The 27,557-nt window shown below is 40.6% G+C and overlaps 1 protein-coding gene across 1 annotated transcript in view; it reads left to right on the top strand.

The window, feature by feature from the left end:
• Positions 1-27,557, top strand: part of si:dkey-215k6.1 (transmembrane protein 132C) — a 234,560-nt gene that overhangs the window by 60,179 nt on the left and 146,824 nt on the right. Inside the window, exons 2-3 of the mRNA XM_054610157.1 lie at positions 18,411-18,829; positions 19,467-20,044. Of these exons, the coding sequence (XP_054466132.1) occupies positions 18,411-18,829; positions 19,467-20,044 (997 nt within the window). The remainder of the gene's footprint in view (positions 1-18,410; positions 18,830-19,466; positions 20,045-27,557) is intronic.

The raw sequence follows: 27,557 nt of genomic DNA on the forward strand, positions 1-27,557 counted from the left end.
ACATATCATTATTATAATTTGCTCGTAACACCTCTGTTTATCACACTTAAGACCTTGAGCTTCAAACCGTTTGGACCTTTTTCCCCTTCAGATGCTTTCTGACATTTTGACATCAATTACCCATAATCACACTGAACACTGTTTTTGGCACTATAACTTCTGTAAGGTTACGCCACAAAGTGGTGTAGCGCTTTATCGGAACGTTCTCATTAATCACATTGTTTGGACAAAACTCCTTAATGATGTGAACAGTGTTGAGGGTCAAAAGATTTTGTCGTGGCTCAGTAAACACACCCTGGCTCGCCGCTGTAACAACGGAGCAGCCCTGTGTTTGTTTGTGAGCTTGTTTTTCTCAGTGTGCGGGACTGCATGAGCCATTGATGTAAATGAGTGTGTTTGTGTGCTGACTACAGTAAAGCACAAGTGGCACCCCATCCTTCACACTGACCCCCATCCACCCCCCCCAGCACAGACACACACACACACACACACACACACACACACCTCTGTGTAAGCACCAACTGTCCCTATAATGAAGTTTAATGACCGTGATGCTGGGCCAACACACAGAGGAGGAGGAGGAGGAGGAGGGGTTGGAAGAAGGTATGACCACATTACCTGCCCGAGACTCAGGAATGGTTGTGTATACAAGAAATAACAAGGTTTACAAACTACACCGTCTTACGTAGCGCTCTCTCTCTCTCTCTCTGCCTACACTTAAGCACAAGTGGATGTCAGCATACGGAAGTCACAAATTGAAGGAGAAGTTGATGAGATCAGCTGAAGGAGCAGCTACGTTTACCAAAAAGTTTCTTTAAGCACTTTACAAAACATATATTGAATTCGTTTACCAATTAAAATCTTTTAACTCATGTACATCTGATCTAACGGAGTTTATATTTATACATCTCATCTTTTCATCTTTGTTACATCTCCTCCCATTGTTTCTAACTCCGCCATCAATCTCAGAAATGGTCTAAAGAGTCCCTCCCCTTAGGCGTGAAGCTGCACAGTCAGCAGTTCAGAAACCAAAGTGCACCAACAACAATATGTTAGTGAACTCAATTACTGAAAGATGAGCCATACAATGGGGAGCCTGCTGTTCCTGCGCTGTGGACACTGGAGAGAAGAAAAGGAGGAGAGGTCAAAGACTCCCCTTGCAGTAGCATCAAGCCACAATTCACAGTGATGCTAATTTAATGAGCCTCAATTAACAGGTTAATCGCCTGGGTCGTAATTTAGAAGATCTGAGTGTAACATATAGCTTAGATCATACTCAAAGGTTTATGTTCAGTTGTCTCAGTAATAAGAAAAAAGCCATTGTGTTAGGAGGTAATCTAACTTATAGCTTGCTTTGCAAAAATGGAAATTGTGGATGAGAGAAAAAAAACCCACAGCAATAAATAACAAGTAGAAATTAATAAACAGCAAAAGTGCAAAAACATGCAGTGATTAAAATAAGCCAGAAGAAAAAGTACTGACTTGGTTAATGCATTTTTTTTTTTTTAGACAAACAAATCTGAATCCAAAATGCCACCAGTGTGCATGGCAGCAACAAGCTGCAGCCGACCGGCTCCAAAAAACATGGAAAGTAGTGAAATTGGCTCCAGGCTCTCTCTTTTAGCGACGGACAGCAAAGGCTGCATCTATTTCTTATGTATCAGCCGGTGACAGGCAACAGAGGTCACCATTTGTATTCCACTCCATGATGTCCTGAAATTATGCATAGGTATGACTTCTTTATCTGTGTGTGTGTGTGTGTGTGTGTGTGTGTGTGTCTGTGTGTGAGTGAGCGCGTGCGTGAATAAGTCGATCGGTCAAAATGATTGACGTGTGATGATGATGGATGAATTAGTCGAGTGAGAGGCTGTTAATTAATTTTTGTCGAACTGGACGACCTCAAAAATTAAGATAAGATGAGAGAGTATTTTCTGCCTTTGAAATTATTATGATATACGCAAAATATGTGTTCGCAAAAGTCCCATGTGAGACAATTTCTTCTTACTGAAGAGAAGTTGAGGAGAAAAAAAAAATCAAATCATGCTTTCAGGGGTTGGCACTGCTCGCTGATTTGATCAGTATGTGTCAGCGTGCCGTAGCCTGAGGGACAGGGACAATGACAGAGTGTCCTGAGTTGGTACGAAACACTGTTGTTTTAATTAGTAATGATAATGACAACCCCATTTTTTTTTGCCACATTTAATTAATCATTCAGTGTGTGCCGTGCACTGTAAACTGTTTTGAGAAATCCAACTTGGAGAACTTCAGTTAAAATGATTTGAGGAAGTCCGAGGTGGAAATGTGGAGAACAGGTGTTAAGGCTGTAAGACAGAGGGAGAAATGAGGTAAAAAAAAAAAGGAATCTGCTTTTTGCGCCTCCCTGCTCCTCCTTTCCTCCTGTCGTGGTCGGAGGCTGCTTGTCTTTAACCTTTTAGAAAGAGGCCAGGTTGAACTGTGAGTCCCGCTATGGGTGTGTACTGCTACTCTTTATGCAGTCCACTGCTCTCATCAGCGTCAGCGCATCTTTTGTTTTCCCCTTTGTTTTATTATTTTTGTATGCAGCGATGCTCCGGTCTTGCAAAGCATCAAGCAGGAAACATATTTTTCTGAAAAAACCTTATTGATGAACACCATCCAGCACTTTTTACCTAATGCTACTATCTATCTTTTATTCCTCTCTTATTGCCGTCATATTTTTCCATTTTACAACTGTCACTTCGCAAACAGGGATCTCACTTCTATGCCTACAGAGCCCAGTCTTTAAACAGCCACTTACACTGATACATCTCCACACACACACCACCTTCAAATGATGTTTGGCTGCCTGCCATAGTCCCTAGTTGAATGGGCAGACTTATTTACGACCACATCTCACCAGCATCTGGTGGGTGTTAGCTCCCAACCTTGATGGCTGATTAACGTCGCAATGGTGCTGCAATAGGATCCAAAACGCGTATAATATATGTGCGTGTGTCGTATTTGTGCGTTTCACCTAATATGTTAACCAATTACACGCTCACAAGCTGGTTTTTTTTTTGTTGTTGTTGTATTCATTGACTCAAAACCTCTCATGCCGTGAGAGAAATTACTTTTCCAAGCTGGGATTGGTGAAATCACTGGACACAACACAATAAGTTAAAAAGAAAGCCACATCATAAACACTTAACAAATCACAACACCATGGGAATAAGCATCTGTTCTTGGGATCAGAGTCAAGTGGTTGTTACAGAGCAAAGTAGTTCCTCATTAGTGAAATTTAACAGTTGGTGTATTGGCATAATTGGCATTTTTGTATGAACAAATCTAATTGCAGTGTGGATGAATAAGTCCTTGGTTCTTAGTGAGGCATCAAATCAGCTATAACCTCAAAACTATATCCACATTTAAATCACATTACTGTCTGTCTTAAACTGTTCTGAAAAGTTTTGTGTTGATGGATGCGTTTTCCTACTGTGCTGACATTCTCTGGTTTCAGTTAATATCAGTATATGAAAAACAACTGGCTTAGTTTTCTAAACTTGTTTGAGATAGATAATCAATTATATATAAATCATAAACATACAAAATTTATGATACAACTGCTCAAAGATTTAGACTTTACGTTAACGTGATACTTGGGTATTTTTCAATCTATTTTCCCATTTTTCGGAATGACAAATGGGGACAACAATTATTTTGAAATTGGTCCAGTATTGAGAGAGAACGCTATTTTCTTAAACTTTAAATTGATCAGGTGTGTTTGTCATTTTGTCATGTGACTTGTTGCCGGAAGACAGTGGTGGATACGTGTTTGTGAGTGGGGAAAAGGAGTGCCGGTGTGACAATTTTCACACTGTGGAAAAAAAAATGGCCCACAAATCATATGGAATCTTATCTATTCAATCCTGACCTGGGCCACTTTCATATGTGGTATACAATACTTTTGTCACAGTTATGTGACATTGCAGCCCGTTTAGCTGCTCAATAAGTAAAAAAAAAATTGTTGTCCTCATTAGGGTCCAGGTTGAAAAATGCATAAGTTGCCTTTTCGGTAAACTACCAAATACACTTCAACCATAACATCCTGACCCCTATGAATGCCGACTCCTAATCTTTAAGGTTTTTAATATATGCACAACAAGCTAAATCGCTGTCATCATCAAAGTATACAGTTTTTGTTGTACATTAAAGAGGTTAAAACGGGCCAATCACAGCCAGGGTCACTTACTCCCACGCTCAGTCTCTCACAGTCGACCTTGTAATAACTTACGACCTTAACTGAAGTTACTGCACCACTCTAATTGCTCTCCTTCCACTGCAAATGTTCCGTCTCATATTTAAATGTTCGACCTCAGAATTTAAATCTGATGTTCATTTTATGGTGTTTCTGCTTAATAGGATTATTACGAGAAATACTGAGATCAGAGGGGTCTGGAGTGAGGAAGACGAGACGGAGGGGAAGAGATATGGCGAGAGAGAGGATGGTCTAGAAAACAGAAGCTTGAGAGATTCATTGAAAGTCAAATGGTGGCGTTAAGAACACATTATGCCCAATTTGATTGTACTTATTAAATTATTTGTATGTAACTCTCAAATGGTTGACGGCTTCTTCATTTAAAAAAAGTATTCCTGTTTTATCTGATATTGAAAGAAAGACAGTTATCTATGCCCCTTCACTATATCTCCAGAATGGTTGGATACATGAACATTTGTCATTCATGTAAGCATGAGAAGGTCTTTAGTTCAACAACAAGCGATCATATTACTTAAACTGAAGTGAATCATAACAATTCTCTCTGATAATGTCCTTATATTGTGCTCCTGATATCTTCAATTTTTAATTTCTCCTTGTACATTTTTGTATTTAATGAAATGTGGGAAAGTGACCTTTCCCACATTTCATTTAAATACAAAACTTCCAAAGCTGACACTCTTGTCACCCTCACACTTACACGCATTCACAAAAACACACATTTACGCTGCCAATCACTCAGCTAATTATAACTGTGCCCTGCCATTTTCACTTTAACTCAGTCAGTTACACATGCACATGTACTGCGAGCACACACACACACACACACACACACACACACACACACACACACACACACACACACACACACACACACACTGACAAGAAGAAACAAATAATGTTTGAGAAAATGTAACAATGAAACATAAAAACTCTTGATTTTAAAATGTGATGGACTCCAAAGCGGAAAAAGAGACTGATGATCAACACGAGTCGGGGCTAATCTGATATGTTAGTTCACACCTCTGCATAAAGAACTCGCACATGGACGCAGCTGTGTGTTTGATAGATGACCTAAGGGGAGGCGATGATGGAGACTGAAGTGTGCACATGCAACAGTGTGTGAGTGCATTTGTGTGCATGACCTGTCAAGGATAGAAAGGTGTCAAGGTGAAAACCATGTGGATATTTATTGGTCATCATCTCTTTAAATGTTTATTTCCAGGTTAAGGTTAATGCTGTTCAAAGGTTCAGTGTAACTCGGCCGAGGAGAGAGAATGACACGAATGGAAGGTCTTCAAAGATGTGTGTGTGTGTGTTTTTGAGTGAGTGTGTGTGTGTGTGATATGACCTGACATTCACTGACACCCTCCCGTTTGCACACGCGCTTACAAAATGTCAAAGTTGTACAAGGGCACAATTAGCACAAATGATTTTCACCCAAAAGTCAAGAATCTGTCAATAAGAAACAGTTTGAGGTTTAAAACGTGTTTGAGTGGGTGCGTGTCCGTGCGGACGGGTGTGTTTGTGTTTGGGAGTGGGTGTGTTTCGGTTGCGGCGATAAAAATACCTTCACTTGTCAGACTTAATTAAGTTTGTCCTCATGTGGCCTCCGTAGCGATCGATAGCAATAAGACAGAGAATGACTGATAAAGAGGGAGTGAGGGACTGATGACAGCAGAGCGAAGTGAGACGGAGGGGGGACGAGTGAAGAGCGGAAGACCGATAAAGACTCGCAGATAAACAGAGCCCAAAGATGCCAGCCAAAACTGAGGATTAAAAAAAAAAAAAAAAAAAAAAAAGGTGACGCAGGTACAGACAGAATGTAGAGAAACAGAGCGAGAGCTTCCTGTAAACTGTGTGATAATCCTCCTCTTATTACTACATCAATCTGATTCATTAACCGTTGAACATAAATCAGATTGGCTTCACCAGATTAGAGTTGTAAACAGATTAGACGAGGATTACAAGGGCATGCCGTACAATGGAAAGAAGACGTGAGTGTATTCTATTGAGCTGAATTTTCTGGTCTCATCATTAGGCTATAGTCTAATCTGTGGTATTAAACACCTGGGAATCATATCTAAAAGACCTGCATGAGCGGCTGTACGTATGCAGTTCATGAATTCTAAATGTTTTCATTATGGAGACTTGTCCTGCCTGAATGCAAAGAAGTCCACATTGAAAAAAAGCACAGCCACAGCCACATTCATGGTATCAGTGGTTTGCAGACTACGACTGAGCTGAAACACTATTTGAAAAACTTTTAAACTACGAGAATGTCAAGGTACTTTGGTTCTTAATTTTAGCTTTTGACATTTTGCTTTGAGTCTACAAGTAATTTAGTCTGAGTTTACAGACCGAGATCAAGATATGTATATATATATATATATATATATATATATATATATATATATATATATATATATATATATATATATATATATATATATATATATATATATATATATATATATATATATATATATGTATATATATATATATATATTATATATGTATATATATATATATATTATATATGTATGTATGTATATATATATATATATATATATGTATGTATATATATATATTATATGTATGTATATATATATATATATATGTATATATATATATATATATATATGTATGTATGTATATATATATGTATATATATATATATATATATATGTATATATGTATGTATATATATATATATATTATATGTATGTATATATATATATATATATGTATATATATATATGTATGTTATTTGTTTATATATATATATATATGACCTATATATATATATATATATATATATATATATATATATATATATAAAATTGGCATAAAATCAAATACCTAGTTCTTAGTCATAGGGTTTAACAAATTGGTTAAAACCAAATAATTGCAAATTGCTGCTGGAACATCTTTTATGATAAAATATGTCAACACAATAATTAAGTCTCCTTCAACCTTTGAAAACAACCCTTATAATAACAGCCTTAAGGAGGGGTGGCATTGTGTCTGAGTGGAAATCAATGGGCTGCAATTAGATGGTCGATGCCGAACGCTACGCACTCTAACAGGATGTAACATTATTGATGTATTTACTTTAAAGGTAACCCGTGTAGCTTCATTAAGTTTTGCACCAAACTGCATTGTTTGTGTACTCAAGGCCAAATAAATAAATGCGGAATGAATATGCATTGAACGCTTGTGTTTTCAAGAACACGCAAACACTCTGAAACTTGTTCTCACTCACAATTGCTTGAAGTCTTCTTCTCCTCCCGTTTGACTGACTGATGCTACTTTAAACGTACACCAACAGTCGGAATGGATTACGATGCAATGATGTTGGCCGATTGCTCGCCAAAACATTGCTCCACAGCGCCACCGGTGGTCAAAAGCTACCTTTACAGTTGGTCCTAGATGTGTACATCCAGCCAACAGAAGTGCACACGGTCATTTCTGAACATTTACACACATGTATGTATAGATATACAAACGTGAATGTGTGTGTGTGTGTGTGTGTGTGTGTGTGTGTGTGTGTGTGTCCAGTCTGCTCAATGTGCCTGGAGAGTCTTTACTTCTAATGACTATCCTTATAGAATTACTGCTGTCACTGTGACTGTAGCACCCCATAATGAATATTCCTTGCTGTATTGAAAGAGTAGAAGTGTTTTATACTGAAGAGAAAAACATACAACTGTGACCCTTGAAAGCAAAGCTGCATTATTTATTTATTTGCTCTCTTCTTGTCCTTTGTTTTCTTTTCTTTTTCGTTTTACCTCTTCTTCATCATTCTCTCAGTTTGTGTTTAAGAGTTGTGGAGGATGAAACTGTTAACTGCTGTTCTTTGTTTCTTCTACTCCCCTACTTCTCTTGTTTGAGTCATTCATCTCTCCTTTCCTTCCTCTCCCTCTCTGTGACATCTTCCATCAATGACCTGTGTGTGTGTGTGGGTGTGTGTGTGTGTGTGTGTCTGTGTGTGTGTGTGTGTGTGTGTGTGTGTGTGTGTGTGTGTGTGTGTGTGTGGTGAGCAGCTATATAATGGCTTGTATTAGTCTTGACAACACATGCCTTACCACTCCTCCTGTCATGTGAGTCCTTCCCTTTTCCCCATCCCTCTTTGACTACCTTTTGTCCTTAAAGAAACTCACCTGATCCCTATTTTCCACCATTTCCTCTCCTCTCCTCTTATTACTACTTGGTTCATATGGGTCAGTTAAGTCAGTTGAGGCTCTGAGTCCCTCAGCCCCTTCAAAAGCAGCTTTTATGAATTGGCTGCCTGGCTGTGGACCACTGGAGGAAAGAATTGAATGGCACCAAGGCCCAATGGATTTATCCTTTCCTCATATTCATAGCCAGAAGATCCTGGTCCGCCACACACAGAGGCTTTTCTTCAAGTCTCTGTGTTATTTGAAAGAACTTCTACTTTGTTTATCACTCTTATTGGGTGCCATCTTTTGGGTGAGGCACTGCAGGTAATAATGTTGGCTCAACTTCAGCATTTTACACAGAACAAATGACCAAAAATTCACCAAAATGAAGAGTTGATTTGTCTTGGCAAATATACCTATAGGGCAAACACTATCCAGCTTCATCCAGCTTTTATTACCAGATAACGTGGTTTATTATAATTCACTTTCTTAGAAACCCAAAGCTGTAGTCCTTTAAATATTTTATGATAGAAATGCTCAAACACAACATGTCCTTGAATGCTGTGAATTTCCTACCACGGTACTGCCACAGCTCCCAGCACACTCCTGCTTGTCCCTGTGCAGTGGGAAACAGTACTTTAAAATGAAAGTACTTTTTACACACTCAAGATTCAATCAGTGTACCAGCAGTTCACCTTTGGAACACAACTCTTCAATTGGGAACCACAGATTTTGGGGTGTTTGAAGTAGTAATTTTACCTGAAATAAAAGTTGAAAAGAAGCTCAGACTATTACATAATAATACAGCAATACAATTGTAGGTTTGGCGCACAGACCAAAGGAACTGAGCCAGGCTTTGTGGAAATTTTGTTTTTTTGAATCCCATTCAACAAAGACAATTTACAGAACAAAAAAGAAATTCTGTATTCGCTGTGTTCTCACCATTTTAACCATTTGGTGCAACTTCATAAAAAAAATAACAAATCCAGTTCTCTTGATACCTTGATTGTGTGTGTGGGTGAGCCAGTGTGTGTTTAGCATTTCCTGCACGCTGCTCCACCATTTTCGGTCTGTGCTGCTCGACTTCCATTCTGAGAGGTCTTTCCTTTCTTTCCTTTCTTTACCTCCATCTCTGTCTCTGTCAGTGGTATGATGACCATGTGAAATTGCTCTTCACACTTCCCTGCATCTGCTGCCACAAACACACAGACACGCACGCACACACTCTCTGAGAGACCGAGTGCAATAAACCCCCCCCTCGCCACACACACACACACACACACACACACACTCATGCTGACATGAGTCACGGTCCCAAAATTCACATCCACAATTCCCCGAGTCCTCCATCCCACCATCTAATCCCTCCTGCTCCTTCAGTCAGTCCATCTCAGCTCCTTCCTCCCACTTCTTAAGGAGAGACTGGAAATTCAATGGATGGACAGAGTGAAGAAAAGTGATAAGGATATTGAAGATACGCAGGTTTTCATAAGACATTCTGTCTTTGTAATAAATGAACTAAACACATATTCATAATGAATCTGCATCTAAATAACCACTGAGTTTATTGTTCTTGGTTGGAAACAAATAATGAATGAATAAAAAACTCAAAAACGATAACAGCCACAAAACACCTTAAAGGCACAGCGTGTAGTATTCGGCGGCTGTTTTTTTTTTTTTTTTTTTGTTACGTAACTTTACATAGTACTTTATTTCCTAAACCTAACCAAGTAGTTTTGTTGCCTATACTTAAAGTTTTTTTGTGGTGCGTTCACAACTTGCAGGTGAAGTTTGGCCCATCTGAAGCATTAGAATAGTAGTGATAACCCCATTCAATCGGATGATGACATTCAAAATGATTGGGCTGCATTTGTTAATAGTGGAAACAAATGTGATGTTAATCTTTCTCCCATTGACTGTCTCGAATATTCAAAAAGGTGTGAGAGCGTGATAACTGATGGAGGCTGATGATTTATGGGAAATTATTAGCTCCCTGTGTTCCCATTAAATTACTTCCATGGAAAGGTGTAATGGGAAACAGAAAAAAGGCAAACAGAGGGGAGGGAAGCTAATATAGGGAGGTATAGAGGCTGAAATTGAGAAAAACAGGCAGACAGATAAAAAGAGAGAGGGGGGATATTGGGTGCAAGCAAGTGGGGGTGGTGGTGGTGGGTTAGTGGCAGCGGGGAAAGAGGTGGTGGTCAGACCATATCTGGGGAAATGTGACTCCACTGACCCAATGACAGGGACATCAATCAACAAGTGGTGTGAGCATGTGTGTGTGTGGGAGTGTTGGGGATTATTCTAGCAGGGGTGCACAGATCTTTGTAAACACTCCATGGATAAGGACAAACTCAGAGGTTACAATCACAAAAAAAAACTGCTACAAAGGTTTGTCATGTCAGGCTGAATTCCAATTAGCAGCTTTAGTCAGCGATTAAAGAGGTCAGCACTTTGATATGTGAGGTTTTAGGGCAACATGAAACGACTAAGAAATTGGACAAATCTTCTCTTTCTAAACTGTTGGGGAATCGGTATAAAAAATATATATTTTTTAATATGTCAGCGGGGGTCTTCTTTAAAAGCCTGACATCACACACCAAGCACAGTCAAACTGCATCACAAAGGAACGACAGCGAACACATAACAAATGCTCTAATCGGTGTTTTAGGTGGAAAATATACATGTTCTTGTTGGGAAATTAAACTGAGTTTTATAATAGTGTTAGGTGTTGTGCATCCTTTCTCCAGACTTTGTACCACTATTTGGCATCCATCTATTTATCTGTAACTTTTTGTGCAAACACAGCAAGCTTTTAGGAGATTGGCTCAATCGTCAAATTACCCAAGATGTCTTGAAACACACCACATTCCGTGGTTGAGTTCAAAGCATTAACAGTGTGTAGGTCGGTTTGGAAACACTAATAAAATCAGGTAAAGTACTTATTTTAGCTGACTAAAGCTCCAATACAGCTAATAGCTTTAGATCATTTGGTCTTCCAAAGGGCTGTGTCTTTCAAATGCTTCACTTCCATTTGTATAAGAGTTGTATTTTGCCCAGATGATATCACTTTGGAATCATCAGGGGTTATTCTCTCAGACTGGACAAAGTTCCAACCAGAGCCACAGAAGACATTATATTAATGAAGCTTGATGAAAGCTCAGTCAGGAAGACTCTTCTTTTTTTTTTTTACACTCATCTATTCTCTCATTCCAATATCTTTGTCTCTCTCTCTCTCCAGTTTCTGCTGACTATGGGCTTTCACTCTTACCGTTGCAGTCAAACCAAAAACTCTTCTCCTCTTAGTCAGTTGTCATTTTAGTACAAACTGACGCCACCCTCCTCCGACCCGTTTACCTCCAGTCTTTGTCACATCCAGTGCCAAATGTTACATTACATTACAGTCATTTAGCAGACGCTTTTATCCAAAGCGACTTACAATCAGTAGTATATTACATATCATTCACCCATTCACACACTGATGACAGGCTACCATGCAAGGTGCCACCATCAGACTCTAACTAACATTCATGCAACATCCAGTCCACACCGATGGGCAAGCAACTTGGGGTTAAGTGTCTTGCCCAAGAACACATCGACTGCCGAAGCCGGGTATCGAACCACCGACCCTCTGATTGGAGAACTACTTTGCTCTCCACTACGCCACAGCCGCCCATATGTTCCTTTCACTAAGCTCATCAGAAGTCCCGCTCCACTTCCCATCATCCCAACTTGATCTCACAGAGATACATGAAATGACCTCAACTTCTTAACAAGCGCATTATGTGGTAACGGCATGTAATTAAATTGAATCATGTGCCACCACCACACGGAAACAACATAACCTCCTCCCTTAGTGGACTTTAATCTAAATGTATTTCTCTTAAACCCGGCGATATGTTTGTCCACCGTGACAATGGATCCTAATTGAGTTTTGTTTGGCATTCTTTCCATTTCCTCTTTACCACCACCACCACCACCCTCTGTCCTGCAGCGGTGGAGGGTATTCCTGTACCAGCCATTGCATCACTTTCCCCTAAATATGACTATGTCGCAATGGGTTTTAATTGCCAAAACTCCTCATAATTCGACCTTTATTGGGCACCATGTGATACAGCTCCCTCAGACTAGTAGAGTAAATTTAATTTAAAGTAAATTAAAAAATGTACACCAGTAAGGAGAGATTGTGCAAGATAGGAGATAGAGAGACAGGCATGGAGAAAGAGAGATGGAGAGACCACCAAAATAAACTCCTGCTTGTGATGAATGTTCTGCTCAGAAATAGAAACCTCATCCCTCTCTCATCCTCTTTCACCATATTACCTCTCCTCCTCAACACTCTTTCTTTTCCTTCTTCCACATTTCACACCATCCTTGTCTATATATCTTCCAGTATCCATCTGTATCTCTCTCACTGCCCCTATCTCTTTCCCGTCTCTCTCAGATAGTGTGCCATCTGTGTGATCAATGGAGTTAATTCTTTTCAGGAAATTCTCCCATGATGGATTTCTCTTCGCTGTGCTGTGTCTGCTCTGTGTTTTTCTTTTTTACCAGGTGTTTGTGGATATGGGGGGGGGGGGCAATTTACTTCTGGTGATGAAAGCCTTGAATGAAGCAAAAGCAAACTGATGTTTTGATGCTCAAACACTCGACAATTTTGGACATTTTGTTTTTTTTTTTTTGCTCGCAGACAGTTCACAGAAGTAGGAAAGCAGTTGTAGAAATATTTTGCTTTCGACTGCGTGCTCGGAATAGCTTTGCTCAGTCGCTCTAAGAATTTACAAGGAATAGCTATTTGTTCAAGTGTGCAAAACAACCTAAGCAAGACAAATAGTGGGACTGGCAATGAGGAGCAAACAGATGGATGGGGAGCAGAGAGTGCAGGGAAGATTAGTTTGTACACGGTTCTCTTATATTAAAGGAAAATTTGTTAAAACAGTTCATCAAGAATAACATTCTACAGCATTTTGACACCTTCTGCTTTGGCAATGAATGGCAAACCTGGAACACGGCAATGCACCACCTGCTGAATATGAAACTGAAAGTTCAAGACGTTCGTATTGAAGTTAATGTACGTGTTTTTATTGGTGCAACAACTTGATGTTGCAGACAATGTTGGTGCAACATTTAGTTGGTCCTACATGTGTCTGTCTTACACCCACACACACATAGACACACTTGCAGACAGATAAACCCAAACCAGGCTGAAGTCAAAGATAGCTTTTGGGTATGTGTTGGTGTGCCTGTGTCTCTAATTAAATACAAATCTGAGTCAATATTCAACCAACACAATATCAAGCTGCACTGATACCATAATCACATCTTGGTATCTCTCCTTTTCATTGGAAACCCATCTCGCTTTGCTTCTCGCTGTCTTTCCTCCTTTCTCTTTCTTCCTGTCCTACACGCTCCACTGTGTTTTGATTATTGGCTTTGTGTGTGTGTGTGTGTGTGTGTGTGTGTGTGTGTGTGTGTGTGTGTGTGTGTGTGTGTGTGTGTGTGTGTGTGTGTGTGTGTGTGTGTGTGTGTGTGTGTGTGTGTGTGTGTGGAAATAAAGCAGGATAGGCATTTTTTGGGGGGGGAAAGAAGGATCACAGATGGGCCTTGTCAAATCTCTGTACATCTGGCTTTGTTCCTGTCCAATTTTACACAACACACACACACACACACACACACACACACGTATGGAATTTTGCAGTGTACTTGGTGTCACTCGTGATTACTTATACAAAAGTATGCATACAGTTTATGCACATTTACACTTTTGCATACTTAACAATGCATGCAGAGACAGGGACCAACAACAATAATCCACTCACACACACACACACACACACCCACACCCACACACACACACACACACACACACTGAAGCACTGTGCAGCAGGACACAGCAGGTATGGACTCCTGTTGTGTTTGGTGGTTGCCAAAGTAATGACGCCAGGTAATCTTGACCATGCCAAGTTTAATGGTAGCCAAATTGCATACTAGTGTTTTTTTGCCAGATTTCAAAGGGCGAACCCTGTATTGTAGTATAGCGCCTCCTATTGAGCTGAGATTTCGTCTCGTGTTTTTTATTATTCAAGTTCACGATAACACTGTCAGGAAAAATGTCCTATTTTGACTTCAGCAGAAGTTTACATTGTCAGATTACCAACACAACAAGCAACCAAGGGTCAACAGCATGTTGTCAAAAGACTAAAGGAAATATTCCACTCATCTGTTTGAAAATCATCATAATGAATAAATAAAGAAAAGAAATATGACCTGAGAAAAAGTTTCATAAAATGTTAATAATCCCATCAAAGGGTCAACCTTTGCCTGCATGAGAAAGCTTTGCATGTGTGTGTGTGTGTGTATGTGTGTGTGTGTTTGCCTCTATGTGTGTGTCAGCTGCTCGAGGTCCCTGTCCGGGAGTGGGACATATGCTTCATAAGACTCCCGTGGACACACACACACACACACACACACACAGACACACATGCAGGCCTTTGCACCTCAAGGACACCCATTATGATTGGGAAAAATTTGAAGAAAAAAAACGAAGGCTTACTGAGGCTAATGTGCTGATGTGTTTTGACCACATGACCTATCTGTCAGTCAGCGGTGGATGATTACAAACTGCATTTGAAAATTCGCTCTGGCTACATTTCAACCAGCCTTTTTTGCATGTGACTCTCAACCGCTCAATACGGATGACAAGCTCCAAAACATGAAGTGTCTGTGACCTTGCAGGCATAAATGTGCATAATGTCGACTCTAATCCTACACAAACTTTGGCACTCAAAATTATTTTATAACCCCTTATTGGATTTTTTATTTCATTTAAGTATGATTTACTAATTTGTAAATATGAAAGAAATGTGTCTTCTTATGACCTTAAAAGTCATAGCCTCTTACAGCACATGACCACACACATCACGCTCTGTATAATCACAAATCAAATTTTAACATGGAAACTTTTTTCTTCTTCTTAGTTGTCCTTCCCTTGTCAGCATCCATCTTAACCTTGTGTAGTGAAAGTACATGATGTTGTTGCAGGAGGGAATATTTATATATTCAAAAAGTTTGCTTAAATTCTTCAGGGACAAAGGTTCACCCACAGACAAGTTGGTGTCATTTGTAGTGAAGTTTATGCTGTCACATAAAAATGCCAGTATTTCCAATACGTCACACTATACTAGTCTTCTCCCCGTCTTTATCCCTTTATTCGTCTCACTCCATTTAGTTTATCCTTTTTCTACTGTCTCACTATTCTTTACTTTATGCTATTGCCTCTTTGTGCTTTTTTTCTTTCCATGTCCCACCCCGTCTTTCTATTTTTCTCTCTCCTTTCTTTCTCATTCCAAACTCCACCTTACGTGCCCACGCACCATAACCAAATCAGCCTGCTTATTCATGTTGTACTGAGGTATCACTTTATTTATTTGCTGTTATTTTTTTGTGAAGTCGCCTCAGTATGACTTGCCCCAGACAGTGCTATGCTGTCCCACCCTCATTATATTTTCACACTCTGCTAAACTAGGACACATGGAAACACACAAACAAACACACACACACACACACACACACACACACACACACACACACACACACACACACACACACACACACACACACACACACACACACACAGCCAGCGCTGGTTCCTTGGTGTGTTCAAATGGAAATCCTATTCTCCCGATAGTAAAATGCAGTTCTTTAAAATTGTTCTCTGTGGCAGTAGCCATTTAATGTATTCATGTTCCCTAAATGCTTTTTTACATAGTAACGTTATTTCTATTGTTGCTGGCTGCCATTCCCACAAAACCTTCAACACACTGCACTGCACATGCCATATCCTTCCAAATATATGGTTTGTTAAAAATTTGGTAGTTAACCTGTTAACTACAATTTGTGACTCACAGACTGTAGAATCATTGCCTTCGTTAGCTGTATCGCTAACTAGCCATAGCTCAGCTTGTCACATGCAGCTTTTCCTGAAAAATAATATATATATCAAACTTATTTATTTGCTTACCAATGAAAAAAGGGTAATACAACTCAACCCAACTCTTAAAAGGGGTCAACCACCTAAATAAAAAATTCCAAAAATGTAAACTCATCCCTACTTTTGCCGCATGGGCAGAAGTTTGCCGGTGGAAGCCCTTTTGCTATGTTTTTTTAAATGGTTGCAGTTAGGTCTAGGCAACATAAGTAATGGGTTAGAGTTAAAAAAAACAAAACACATCATGGTTTGGCTTAAATAATATGATTGTATGTAACACAAGCTACAGACGTAACATCATGTGACTCAGGAGCATAGCGTCACGAGACACAACGGGATTAGTTTCACAAAACGGCTGTGGCGTAGTGGAGAGCAAGGTAGTTCTCCAATCAGAGGGTCGGTGGTTCGATACCCGGCTTCGGCAGTCGATGTGTCCTTGGGCAAGACACTTAACCCCAAGTTGCTCCCGAAGGCTTGCCATCGGTGTGGACTGGATGTTGTATGAATGTTAGTTAGAGTCTGATGGTGGCACCTTGCATGGTAGCCTGTCATCAGTGTGTGAATGGGTGAATGATATGTAATATACTACTGACTGTAAGTCGCTTTGGATAAAAGCGTCTGCTAAATGACTGTAATGTAACAAAAGCCACTCCCCTGAGTGAAAGTCCTGTGTTTGTTTGACCCGTCTATTAACCCCCTCTCCTGCCCGCAGAGGGCTTCTCGCTTTTAATCAGAATCTGATTTGGTTGCTCTGAGCCTCTTATAATGACGCGGATGGGTAAAGTCAGTTGAAAGCCTGGTTCCTAGATTATAGGAATAACATGTTTGAATTTTTAAAATAGAAGTTTAAAACTTTAAAACCCCCCGAAGACTTGACTTCAAATCCCAAGCCTTATTCTGCTTATTACTAAATAAGCAAAAATCTAATTAAAAACTAAAAAATCCCCACCATACAGCATTTTACAGCAAATGGTGTGTTATGTTGGATCCTGTCATTCATAAAAAGATGATTAAAAACAAAGTTTTCAGGGCTTTAAGTGCATACAATTTAACTATGAGAACTTTTATGGTAACTTAACGTCCAAAAACACTCGCCGTAAAAGAACCAAACTCTCCCTGAAATTTACTAAACCACAATATAATTAAATGTAGCTCCTGTTTAGCTAGCATCAAATACATCACAAAAAAGTGACCATTTTGGTTGTTCAGTGGAAGCACACAATAATGCTGACAAGCCAAACAGCAGATGAATATCAAATACTAAGTGATGGAAGGATAAAGCGTAGGGATCAAAACTTACTCCCATCTCAGAGCAGTCATTGTTACCCCTTGTCCTCTTTAGAAATGAGATACTGCTCCAAAACCGGTAATCCCTGGCTCTAAACTCCCAATCTCTGTGAAATGTCTGATAAACACACCAGGCAATGAATAAAAACCGTATAAAAAAATATGGAAATAAACTGCAGAGCAATATGTCATTTTTGATATATGCTGCTGTAATGCCTATCGAATGGGGATTTAAAAGAAAGTGATGCATTAATGCAGAGCTCTGTGTGATGCTGAGGCGATCAACTGAGAGCTCATGTGTTTATACTTATTTCTCCTTGTACAGAAACACACCATGTATACTGTAATGTGTTGTAATGCATGTATGACTACATGTGAAAAAGCTGATAGATGTGTTCATGCGATTATATCAGTGTGTGTATGCAATAAAAATGCATATCAGAGGTCAATGGGCCTCAGGTTTACGCACTGTTTGTTGACTTTATTTTAATAGATGATTTGGATTTTAGTTAGAATTCACATTATAGCTTTACATGTTTAAGCAAAACATTAGTTATCTGTTTTACGAAACGGATGTTTGTTGTTGATGATTAAATTAAGTTAATCTTGTCCCTCTCTTTTTCTCCTCCCTTCCCCCTTTCTGTCTCTATCATCTTTCTCCTTCTACGTATTGCTTTTATTTTTTACTCTTTTTTTTTTTTTTTATATTTTCTGCTCGCCTCTCTTCGCCTGCCGTCCTCAGTGTCTGACCGCCAAGCAGGAGCAGCAGGAGTTGGACCAGGAGGAGGGCTGGACTCCTCCCAGACCCGTTTCTCCTCCTCCCTCCCCACCTACCTCCCCGTGCAATGCCAGCTCAGCGGCGCAGACTCCGCCTTCTTTCTGCGGGAATCCAATCAGGAGGTTATGCGAAATGGCAGCCTGTCGTCACGGACTGATCCCTTCTTCCTCCACCAACTCGAACCTGCCGCTGCCGCCCCACAATCCCTGCCGAGCGTCAACTGTAGCTACGGAAACCTGAGCATCGAGCAGCCAATCCCAGTGGAGCTGCTTCAGGGTCCTCCACCGCATCTGCTGCTGACAACCAACCAGGTGACTCTGAACTGGAAGGTCAAAGGTCAAGTGGTGGTGCCCAAAGTTGGTTCGACACGGCCCTGGATACAGGTACTGCAAGTTCAAGTTCAGTGTTTTAAATACACATTTATTTCTAAGCATAAATCTTCTAATGCACTCAAATAACGTTATAGGCTTCACGTATACTTACGTCACGCATGATCAAACTGAAAGGTAACTAATAAGAGGATTTCATCGCTAAATGTTGCATATGCATTCATATGCACATCTTTAGATAATCATTATTGACTTCTTGCAGCTTAGTCTTTGGCAGATAAGAAACTCAGACAGAGTTTAGAGATGAAATACTATAAAACGCTGTGTGGAGCTGAGCGGCTGCAGGCTCGGGTGATAATTCCCCCGACGAGCGACACCTTACACGTTACACACACAGTGATTTGATCCATTGTTGATGTAAATACACTGATTAGCGCTGCTTTAAAGACGACGCTCATTAGTGCATATGCAGAAATATTTCTGCACGGAGAGAGAAAGAATAAAAATGTTTTCATGGATTAGCGCAAACGGTTTTCTTTGCCATCTCTTGCCCATTTGGTGTGTTTAGGTGTTTAAACATGATTTATAATTTAAGCCGTCAATCACTTGACAAGTATCCTATTGGCTAGCTGTTCATCTGCTAATATACCCATTTTGACATGATACTTATTTTCACTTGTTTTACCCCCAGGTACTGTTCTATCTGGTAGGGCGGCGTTGGGATGAGCCGGACCCGCCTCCTCCGGCCCTCCTCCCATGTGTCAGAGCCATGGCCATCCGTGACACCAGTGAAGCAGCACCCTCGGCGGGCTGCCGACTCGTGGGACCATCAGGCATCTGTGTTGTCCGTCTGGAGATTCCCCCAGCTTGGTTTACACCGCCGCAAGTGAGAAAAAGACCTCCTGAAGTGTCTCTACCATCACTGGATGTGTATTACTCCATCATACCAGTGGAAGGGGCTGGTCAAGAGTGTCCCTCCATTGTTAATGAGCCATGGAGAGGTCAGAGTGCAAACGTCGGGCCTCTTGGCGGCCTGGGAATGGGCCCCGGGGGACAGTGGAGCCCCCTAGTGGATGGGGGTCTTCAAGACATGCTGAAAGCTGGTTCTGTGGCGATGACCATGGGCCCGGTTTCTGCCAAAGGAGAAAAATTGAGACTTGATGAAAATGTGGAGGTCCTGGTGCCTCCCAGCCCGGTTCGGCTCGGCAAGACGGTGGGGTTCGGCGTCTACATGAAGACGGGTTCAAACACGGAACAGTTTACACTGAGGTGAGAACACAAATGCTTCCAAATCATTTATCCGGCCTTGATTTTATTTGGTATTCTGTTCTCTGTTTGACTCATTTAACTTTTTCTTCGGTTTCTGTCTTGTTCTTTTTGCTATCATATTATTTCTTTCCTCCTCATCTGCTGTCTCATCTCTCTCTGCCGCCTCCCGAGGTTGATGGCTGTCACCTTTGTGTACTCAGCCTCTTTCAGGAGCCAGCAATGCAAATAACAACCTCATGAATATTCATGGCTGATCCAAGGAGAGAGAGGAAAACACAGAGAATGTGAAGCGTGAGTGGGAAATGGTGACTGAGAGGGACTGAAGGGGGAAATTAAAGAAAGGCGCATTAAATTAGAGTAGATCCTGGTTTCTCAAACTGAATGGTGGTTCCCAAAATGCCTCTAAGGTGTGCTTTAAGAGGTCACCTACATGGTTTCCCACATAATCGGCGATGTGTTTTCATGCGCTTGTACCTCAAGAAACAAATTTCCTTTTGCTTCGCTGGCTGAAAATGAGTTTACAACCCCTGATCTGAGCTAAGCATGCAAATCTGCATCCCATCTCTGCCTCATCATTTCACTGACTTTAGGGATTTCAGGCTGACAAATGACAGATTTATCATTTTTCACTATGTATTATTCTGTTCGGAGAACATCCCAGCACACAACACCTTGGCTGGAAATAGCATAACTATAACAATATTCTCCTATGAGGTTAGAATTATGGAAAAAGTCCAACTCTTAGCAACTTTGAATATATTTGTCAGTATTTCAATCTCAAATTCACTAAAATTGGCACATGTCAACCGACTCTCCTTTTCACATGAGCCTTTACAATGTATTCAGATCATTTTGCAATGTCAAAGGAATCTTTTCCATATTGAAAGCTGCACATTTGCGCCGCTAAAAGTGTTTTGAACTGCTTCAGTTATCGCGTATACAATTATACCCTTCCAATAATACACGTGCAACCAGGAAGAGGATGTAAGATACTTTGTTCTGCCTTTGCAGAATGTCTGATGTATAAAGTGTATAGTGTCTATTTCAATTTAATGTAATTAATGATGTGTATTCACTTCATCCGGATGATTAGACCTCTACTTGGTCTAATTTGTAATTTGTTCACGTAACACGGCTAACAAGGGAATAATTAATATATCGTCTGTACATGCCTGAATAGTCCTGATGGTGTGGACGGACTCGATCTTGACCGGCAAAATTGACTCATGTTGTGGCGAAACAAGCAGTCGGTCGTGTTGTCGGTACTCCGGCCTGAATGAGTCAGTCCCACCTCCTCTCCTAAACTGGCTGGACATTAAAACACTTTTAGGGATTTTTTTTAGAAATCCATTCTATGGTTTTTCTAGCGCATTTAAAACTGCTGTGTTCTTTTACTATTACACACTTTTATTGCAAAACATTGCATCTGCAAAGTAATTACAAAGCTCTAGCATGAACTATTTTATATGAATTGAGTGGACATCTCATGGGAACAATACATTTGCTCTTAAGTAATTGATGAGTGAATTAATTCTGTTTCACTGCAGACATTTTAAATGCCAGTTCGCAAAGCCCATGATCCATGGCAATGGGGGTTTGAATACAATTACAAAAAAGTGATAACAGACTTTAGTCACCATGTGCACTAAATCACCTTTATTGGTCTGATATAACCTCTTAGCAAGATTTTATGAACAAATTTAAATCAGTTAAAAGATGCAGGAAAAAAAAAACGATTGTCAACAGGACTGCGGTTGTGTATTCTTTTTTGTGCGCCATCATTCCTAAGGGTACCTGAGGACAGTGGCTAGACTGCACTGCACCTAGTTGCATTACCTGCTGAAAAAAATCACACACACACACACACAACACACACATTCAGCCACGCTACCAGAGAAGGAGAGAAATAAATACTCCACCGACACCCTGCACACACCATTTCTCTCTGCCATGTATATGCACACATACTTCTTCAAAGTACAAGCTGACACACAGATTCACTTTACACTTTTGTTTGCTGTGTCTTATCTGTGTGCTTATTAACACACACACACACACACACACACACACACACACACACACACACACACACACACACACACACACACACACACACACACACACACACACACACACACACACACACACACACTTAAACACACATATAAGTGATGAGGTGGCCTCTTTAGTTCCCCCTAAAGACACTTTGTCTCTGTCTTTGTTGGACAACACCCCTGCTGTTCTGCTTATCTGTGTGCTTATTAAGCACACACACACACACACACACACACACACACACACACACACACACACACACACACACACACACACACACACACACACACACACACACACACACACACACACTCTTACATGTGTGTGGTATACTGCTACAGGAAGATAGTGGAGGGGAAAAAAAATCACCTTCTCCTTCTTTATGGCACCATATTTCTTTTTTTTTTTTTTTTTTACCCCCTTGACTTCTTTTCCTCTATTTCTGCAGTTCCTGCTCTATTTTATTCTTTTCCCCAATTTTTTTAGCGTTATGCGTCAAATGTCCTCTTGTGTGTCCATTTTGAAGAAGATTTAAAAAAAAAAAACTCTGTATGTATTAAGCTTATCTTTCTGTTTGAATCTGAGGTGTGTGTGTGTGTGTGTGTGTGTGTGTGTGTGTGTGTGTGTGTGTGTGTGTGTGTGTGTGTGTGTGTGTGTGTGTGTGTGTGTGTTTGTGTGTGTGTGTGTGAGCACGCCAGTCATACCTGCAGCTCTTGCCCTCTGCTCTTTAGCATACAGCCTATGGATAATCTCCCATGTTAGAAGCACAGTCAGACATGTAATAAGGCTAAAGTGGAACTCATTCCTGTGTGTGAGTGTGCTTATGTGTGTGTGTGTGTGTGTGTGTGTGTGTGTGTGTGTGTGTGTGTGTGTGTGTGTGTGTGTGTGTGTGTGTGTGTGTGTGTGTGTGTGTGAGACACATAATAAGCCTTAAGTGTGCTCCATCACACTGAGGTGATGCGATTATGATAAACTACTGAAGAGATGTAAGGACACGGAGAGAGGACGAGCGAGAGAGACAGACAGAGACAGGAAGTAAAAGAGAGAGAAAGAGGAGAGATAGTAACATAAGAGACAAGTGAGGGAGGGAAGGGAAACACTTCTTGCTCTTACATCTCTTCCTCGTTCTTCTGCTCTTCCAAGAGGTAAAGATGCGAAGATGGAGGACTCAAAGCAACACACGTGCCAAATTGGATTTTCCAATTTCTCGCATAACCATACATGATTCTGTCACTTTATGATGGGACTACCCGTCTGCTCAGCACTAGCTGGACCTGTGGTCGTGGATGTCTGACACATCTGCCACTGATCCTCTTCCTCCAATTTTGTCACATTTTCAGTTTGAGTCACATCATCGACGTTGATCACCATTTTTTAGATTCAAAATGTTATCATTTAATTCCTTCTAAAGCTGAAGCCCACCACATTTGTCCCCGGAAAAACTGACCTTCATCTTGCACAATTGTAAGGCGAATTGAACACATTTTTCTGTAAAATTATCACTGCGCTCCTTTTGTTATTCATTAATATATTTCCATAGAGCCAGACATAAAAATAAGATTCATGAATACATGTGATGTGTTCCGAATTCATCTATTCATTCCTTATCAAACCATTAGAAGCAGCCCATTAGAAATACGAGTGACTTTTGTCCCCCTGAAAAAGTTAATCATTTCTCATAGAAAAGGGTCAATCCTTTATGAGACTTTGGAGTACAGACACTTTTGTAGATAAACACATTGTCTTCACTATAAGTGTTTTGTCTGGCTACTGAATGCAGACATTATAGATTTACTGCCAGAGTCACAGACTGTGTCCAAATGAAAATGATACGGATAGACAATTAAACATGTTTATGGCTGAAAGAACACAGCTGACATATGAGACGTGTGCTAGATGAGTGTGTAATTGGTTTTTGACACTGGTACTCAAGCTTAGATATTAATAAAAATGCCAAGATAATGGGCCAAACTTAAATGGCTCCCCTGCTCTTTGTGCCTAAGCCAAGATTCATTTTGAGAGGACAAGAGGAGATTATGAAATGGAGAGACCTTTTGGTTAATTAAGAAATACTCCAAAAAAAAGGTGTTTTGTGCTGATTCTGTTATTCAAGATTTGCACTTAATTTTAGAAATATTTTTTGTAAAAGAGAAGTTATTTGTCCGACTTGTCATATCATCCTTTTAGGGTTGCATTAGATTAGCTGCAGCTTCTCTATTATTAAACAGATTTCCAATGCAGACGTTCCTTTCATGTTTCAACTTTGCAACACGGTGGAGAATGTATATTATTATTGCATGTCACATTTTCCACTAAAAAGACATATAGGACACAGTCATTGCTGCAATGCCCTTACTTCTCCTTTCCTCCAAGATGCACTTCAAGTGGGATATCCTTAAAGAATAACGAGATCAAGGCCACAAGTGTCAAATCAGTAAGAAAGGGAGGGGTTGGGGATCGCAGACATGCCGGATTGTTGCTTGTTTTGACCACGTTGACCTGTGCTGTGGTGTTTTTGCTGGGAGCTAAGACACTGCCGAACAGTACGTCCACTGCTGAACAGTACGTCCACTGCTGAACAGTACGTCCACTGCCGAACAGTACGTCCACTGCCGAACAGTACGTCCACTGCTGAACAGTACGTCCACTGCCGAACAGTACAGTACGCCCACTGCCGAACAGTACGTCCACTGCCGAACAGTACGTCCACTGCCGAACAGTACGTCCACTGCTGAACAGTACGTCCACTGCCGAACAGTACGTCCACTGCCGAACAGTACGTCCACTGCCGAACAGTACGTCCACTGCCGAACAGTACGTCCACTGCCGAACAGTACGTCCACTGCCGAACAGTACGTCCACTGTCGAACCGTACGTCCACTGCCGAACAGTACGTCCACTGCCGAACGGTACGTCCACTGCCGAACAGTACGTTCACTGCCGAACAGTACGTCCACTGCCGAACAGTACGTCCACTGCCGAACGGTACGTCCACTGCCGAACGGTACGTCCACTGCCGAGCAGTACGTCCACGTCCACTGAACGCGTCCACTGCCGAACGGTACGTACGTCCACTGCCGAACAGTACGTCCACTGCCAGTACGTCCACTGCCGAACAGTACGTCCACTGCCGAACAGTCCACTGCCCACTGCCGAACAGTACGTCCACTGCCGAACAGTACATCCACTGTCTCCGGTGTCATTTTGTTTCCATTTAATTCTTCTACTTTTGTTCTGACTCTTCAGGTAATTACTCTTATATTCAGCCTCTTCCATAATGTAATAGACATGTAAGTTTGACATCCTGTGTGCCAGAGAAGGACAGAACTACAAGAAAATGTCAACCCTCAAAATGTATCATTTATGAAGCAGGTTTTAGGTTGACTCACAGCTGGATTCTGAGAACAATAGCGGGATAGTAGGGAAACCTCTAACATCGCTCATGTTACAGCTGCTGCACACACGTTGAATATTAATCTGTTGATTGAGCCCCTGGTTTGATCTTCATGTTGTCAAACAAAGAATAAAACTAATTTCTGCTGTCATTGTACATCAAAAAAACACAGGATAACAGCATGTTGGGCTACACAATTTTAAAAACCTAGTCTTCCCACCAAAGTACATACCTGTCAACTATTCTATAAAGAAATGAAGTACCGCCCTGATTCCTAGTGTTAATATTTGTAAGCTGTTTTCTGCTGGAATGTCCACAACATGGCATTAACTCCAAAGGTTAAACTACAGCTGCCCTTTTCATGTGTTAATCCTAAATCGGTGCTTCACAAAACAAAAGACTTAATCACTGTCTCTCATCGCAGTAATCCAAACACCATCTTCTGTAACTTGAAAAGGTGGAAAGGAGGGCAGTGCTTGACGATGAATCATGCTCTGTGCAGCTCCAGTTCACTGAGCATTCAACGAAAACTATTTAACAGGCTATTACAATCTGTGGAAACCTTTTTTCCGTAGAAGTTTGATGCATTGAATCTATTTTTAGTTGAGCATTTCAGCATTCTTCAGCAGTGGGAATGTTGACAGACTGAGGGTCAAAGTGATTAGTATCTCCCTCATTAAAAAGCTGTCATCTTGAACTGTGTGCTATCGTTGTTTGGTTAGTTAATAAGCAAGATGATTACCAGCGAGGGGGTTCATGCTGTGTGTGAGTGTGAGTGTGAGTTTGAGAGCTATACTGCAGACATTGAGATGGATTGAGACATTATCAAAAAAACATTTCTATTTCTCTGCTTGTCTCAGATTTTTCTCAATTTTGTTCTATAATGTGTTTTTATGCGACTGGTATCATAATATCCATTTGTCTCCGTATACAGCCTTTATTTATTGGCAATTCTTTCGTTTTGTGTGTGTGTGTGTGTGTGTGTGTGTGTGTGTGTGTGTGTGTGTGTGTGTGTGTGTGTGTGTGTGTGTGTGTGTGTGTGTGTGTGTGTGTGTGTGTGTGTGTGTGTGTGTGAAGGGATTAGTGGATATTTCCTAGGATCAGAGGGGAAATGTACTTCTAAGACCAGCAAGTCCTCTCTGGTGGCTACACCCAAACTCCTCTGTGTCACCACACACACACACACACACACACACACACACACACACACACACACACACACCATATACCCAGGATGCCTTTACTCCACAAAGCTAGACCATCGATTTCACCTCAAATGCTCTTACACCACCGAGGAGGGAGAATCAATTGTTTTTTGCGACTGTGTGTGTTTGTTTGTTAATGTATATGCATCCTTTCAGTAAGTAAACACATAGCATTTTGTGCAGTTGTTTTCCTGTTTCCCTAACCCGAACCATAATTATACATGGCCAAATGTGACAATTGTGGATCATCAAAATGAACTGAAATGCGATACTGATCATGCGCCTACATTTGCCTCTTACAAAACACCTAAGACTGTCTGGAGTAAGAATTACTGCTCAGTGGATGTATGTGAGGTGGTTGACCTAATTACTGCAAAACCCATTGGAATCAATCAGCTATTGGTCTGACAATGATTTAGCCTTGGGGGCAACGGACAATATTACTGAGGGTTTTGCTGTAGCGTCTGTACATTTTATTGTGTACGTACTGATAAGCAACTAAGGACGCAACAATGGAGTTGAGCAACGAAGTCTATGAAAACCCACGTCAGACAATAGCCGATTGGTTCATTTAATGCTTTAAAGCCAATTCATTCCGCCTTTTCTTCCCTCCACAGGGACTGTTAACCTGCATGCAACCAAAGCCCTCTCAAATGTGATTGGTCAAAACTACTCAGACGACAAAAAGAAACCAGAACGCTTCTGATACCAAAGTCTTGTCCCGTTTCCTACATTCTGCATTCATTTGTCCTTTTCTGTGCATGCATCTCTCTGCGTCATTGTCTTTTTTTTTTTTTTTTTTTTTTAGCTGTCTGTCTTCCTTTGATTATTATATTCTGAAAAGGAAATCATCCCTGGA

The sequence above is a fragment of the Anoplopoma fimbria genome, chromosome 13 (genome assembly GCF_027596085.1).
Source record: "Anoplopoma fimbria isolate UVic2021 breed Golden Eagle Sablefish chromosome 13, Afim_UVic_2022, whole genome shotgun sequence".
NCBI classification, from domain to species: Eukaryota; Metazoa; Chordata; class Actinopteri; order Perciformes; family Anoplopomatidae; genus Anoplopoma; species Anoplopoma fimbria.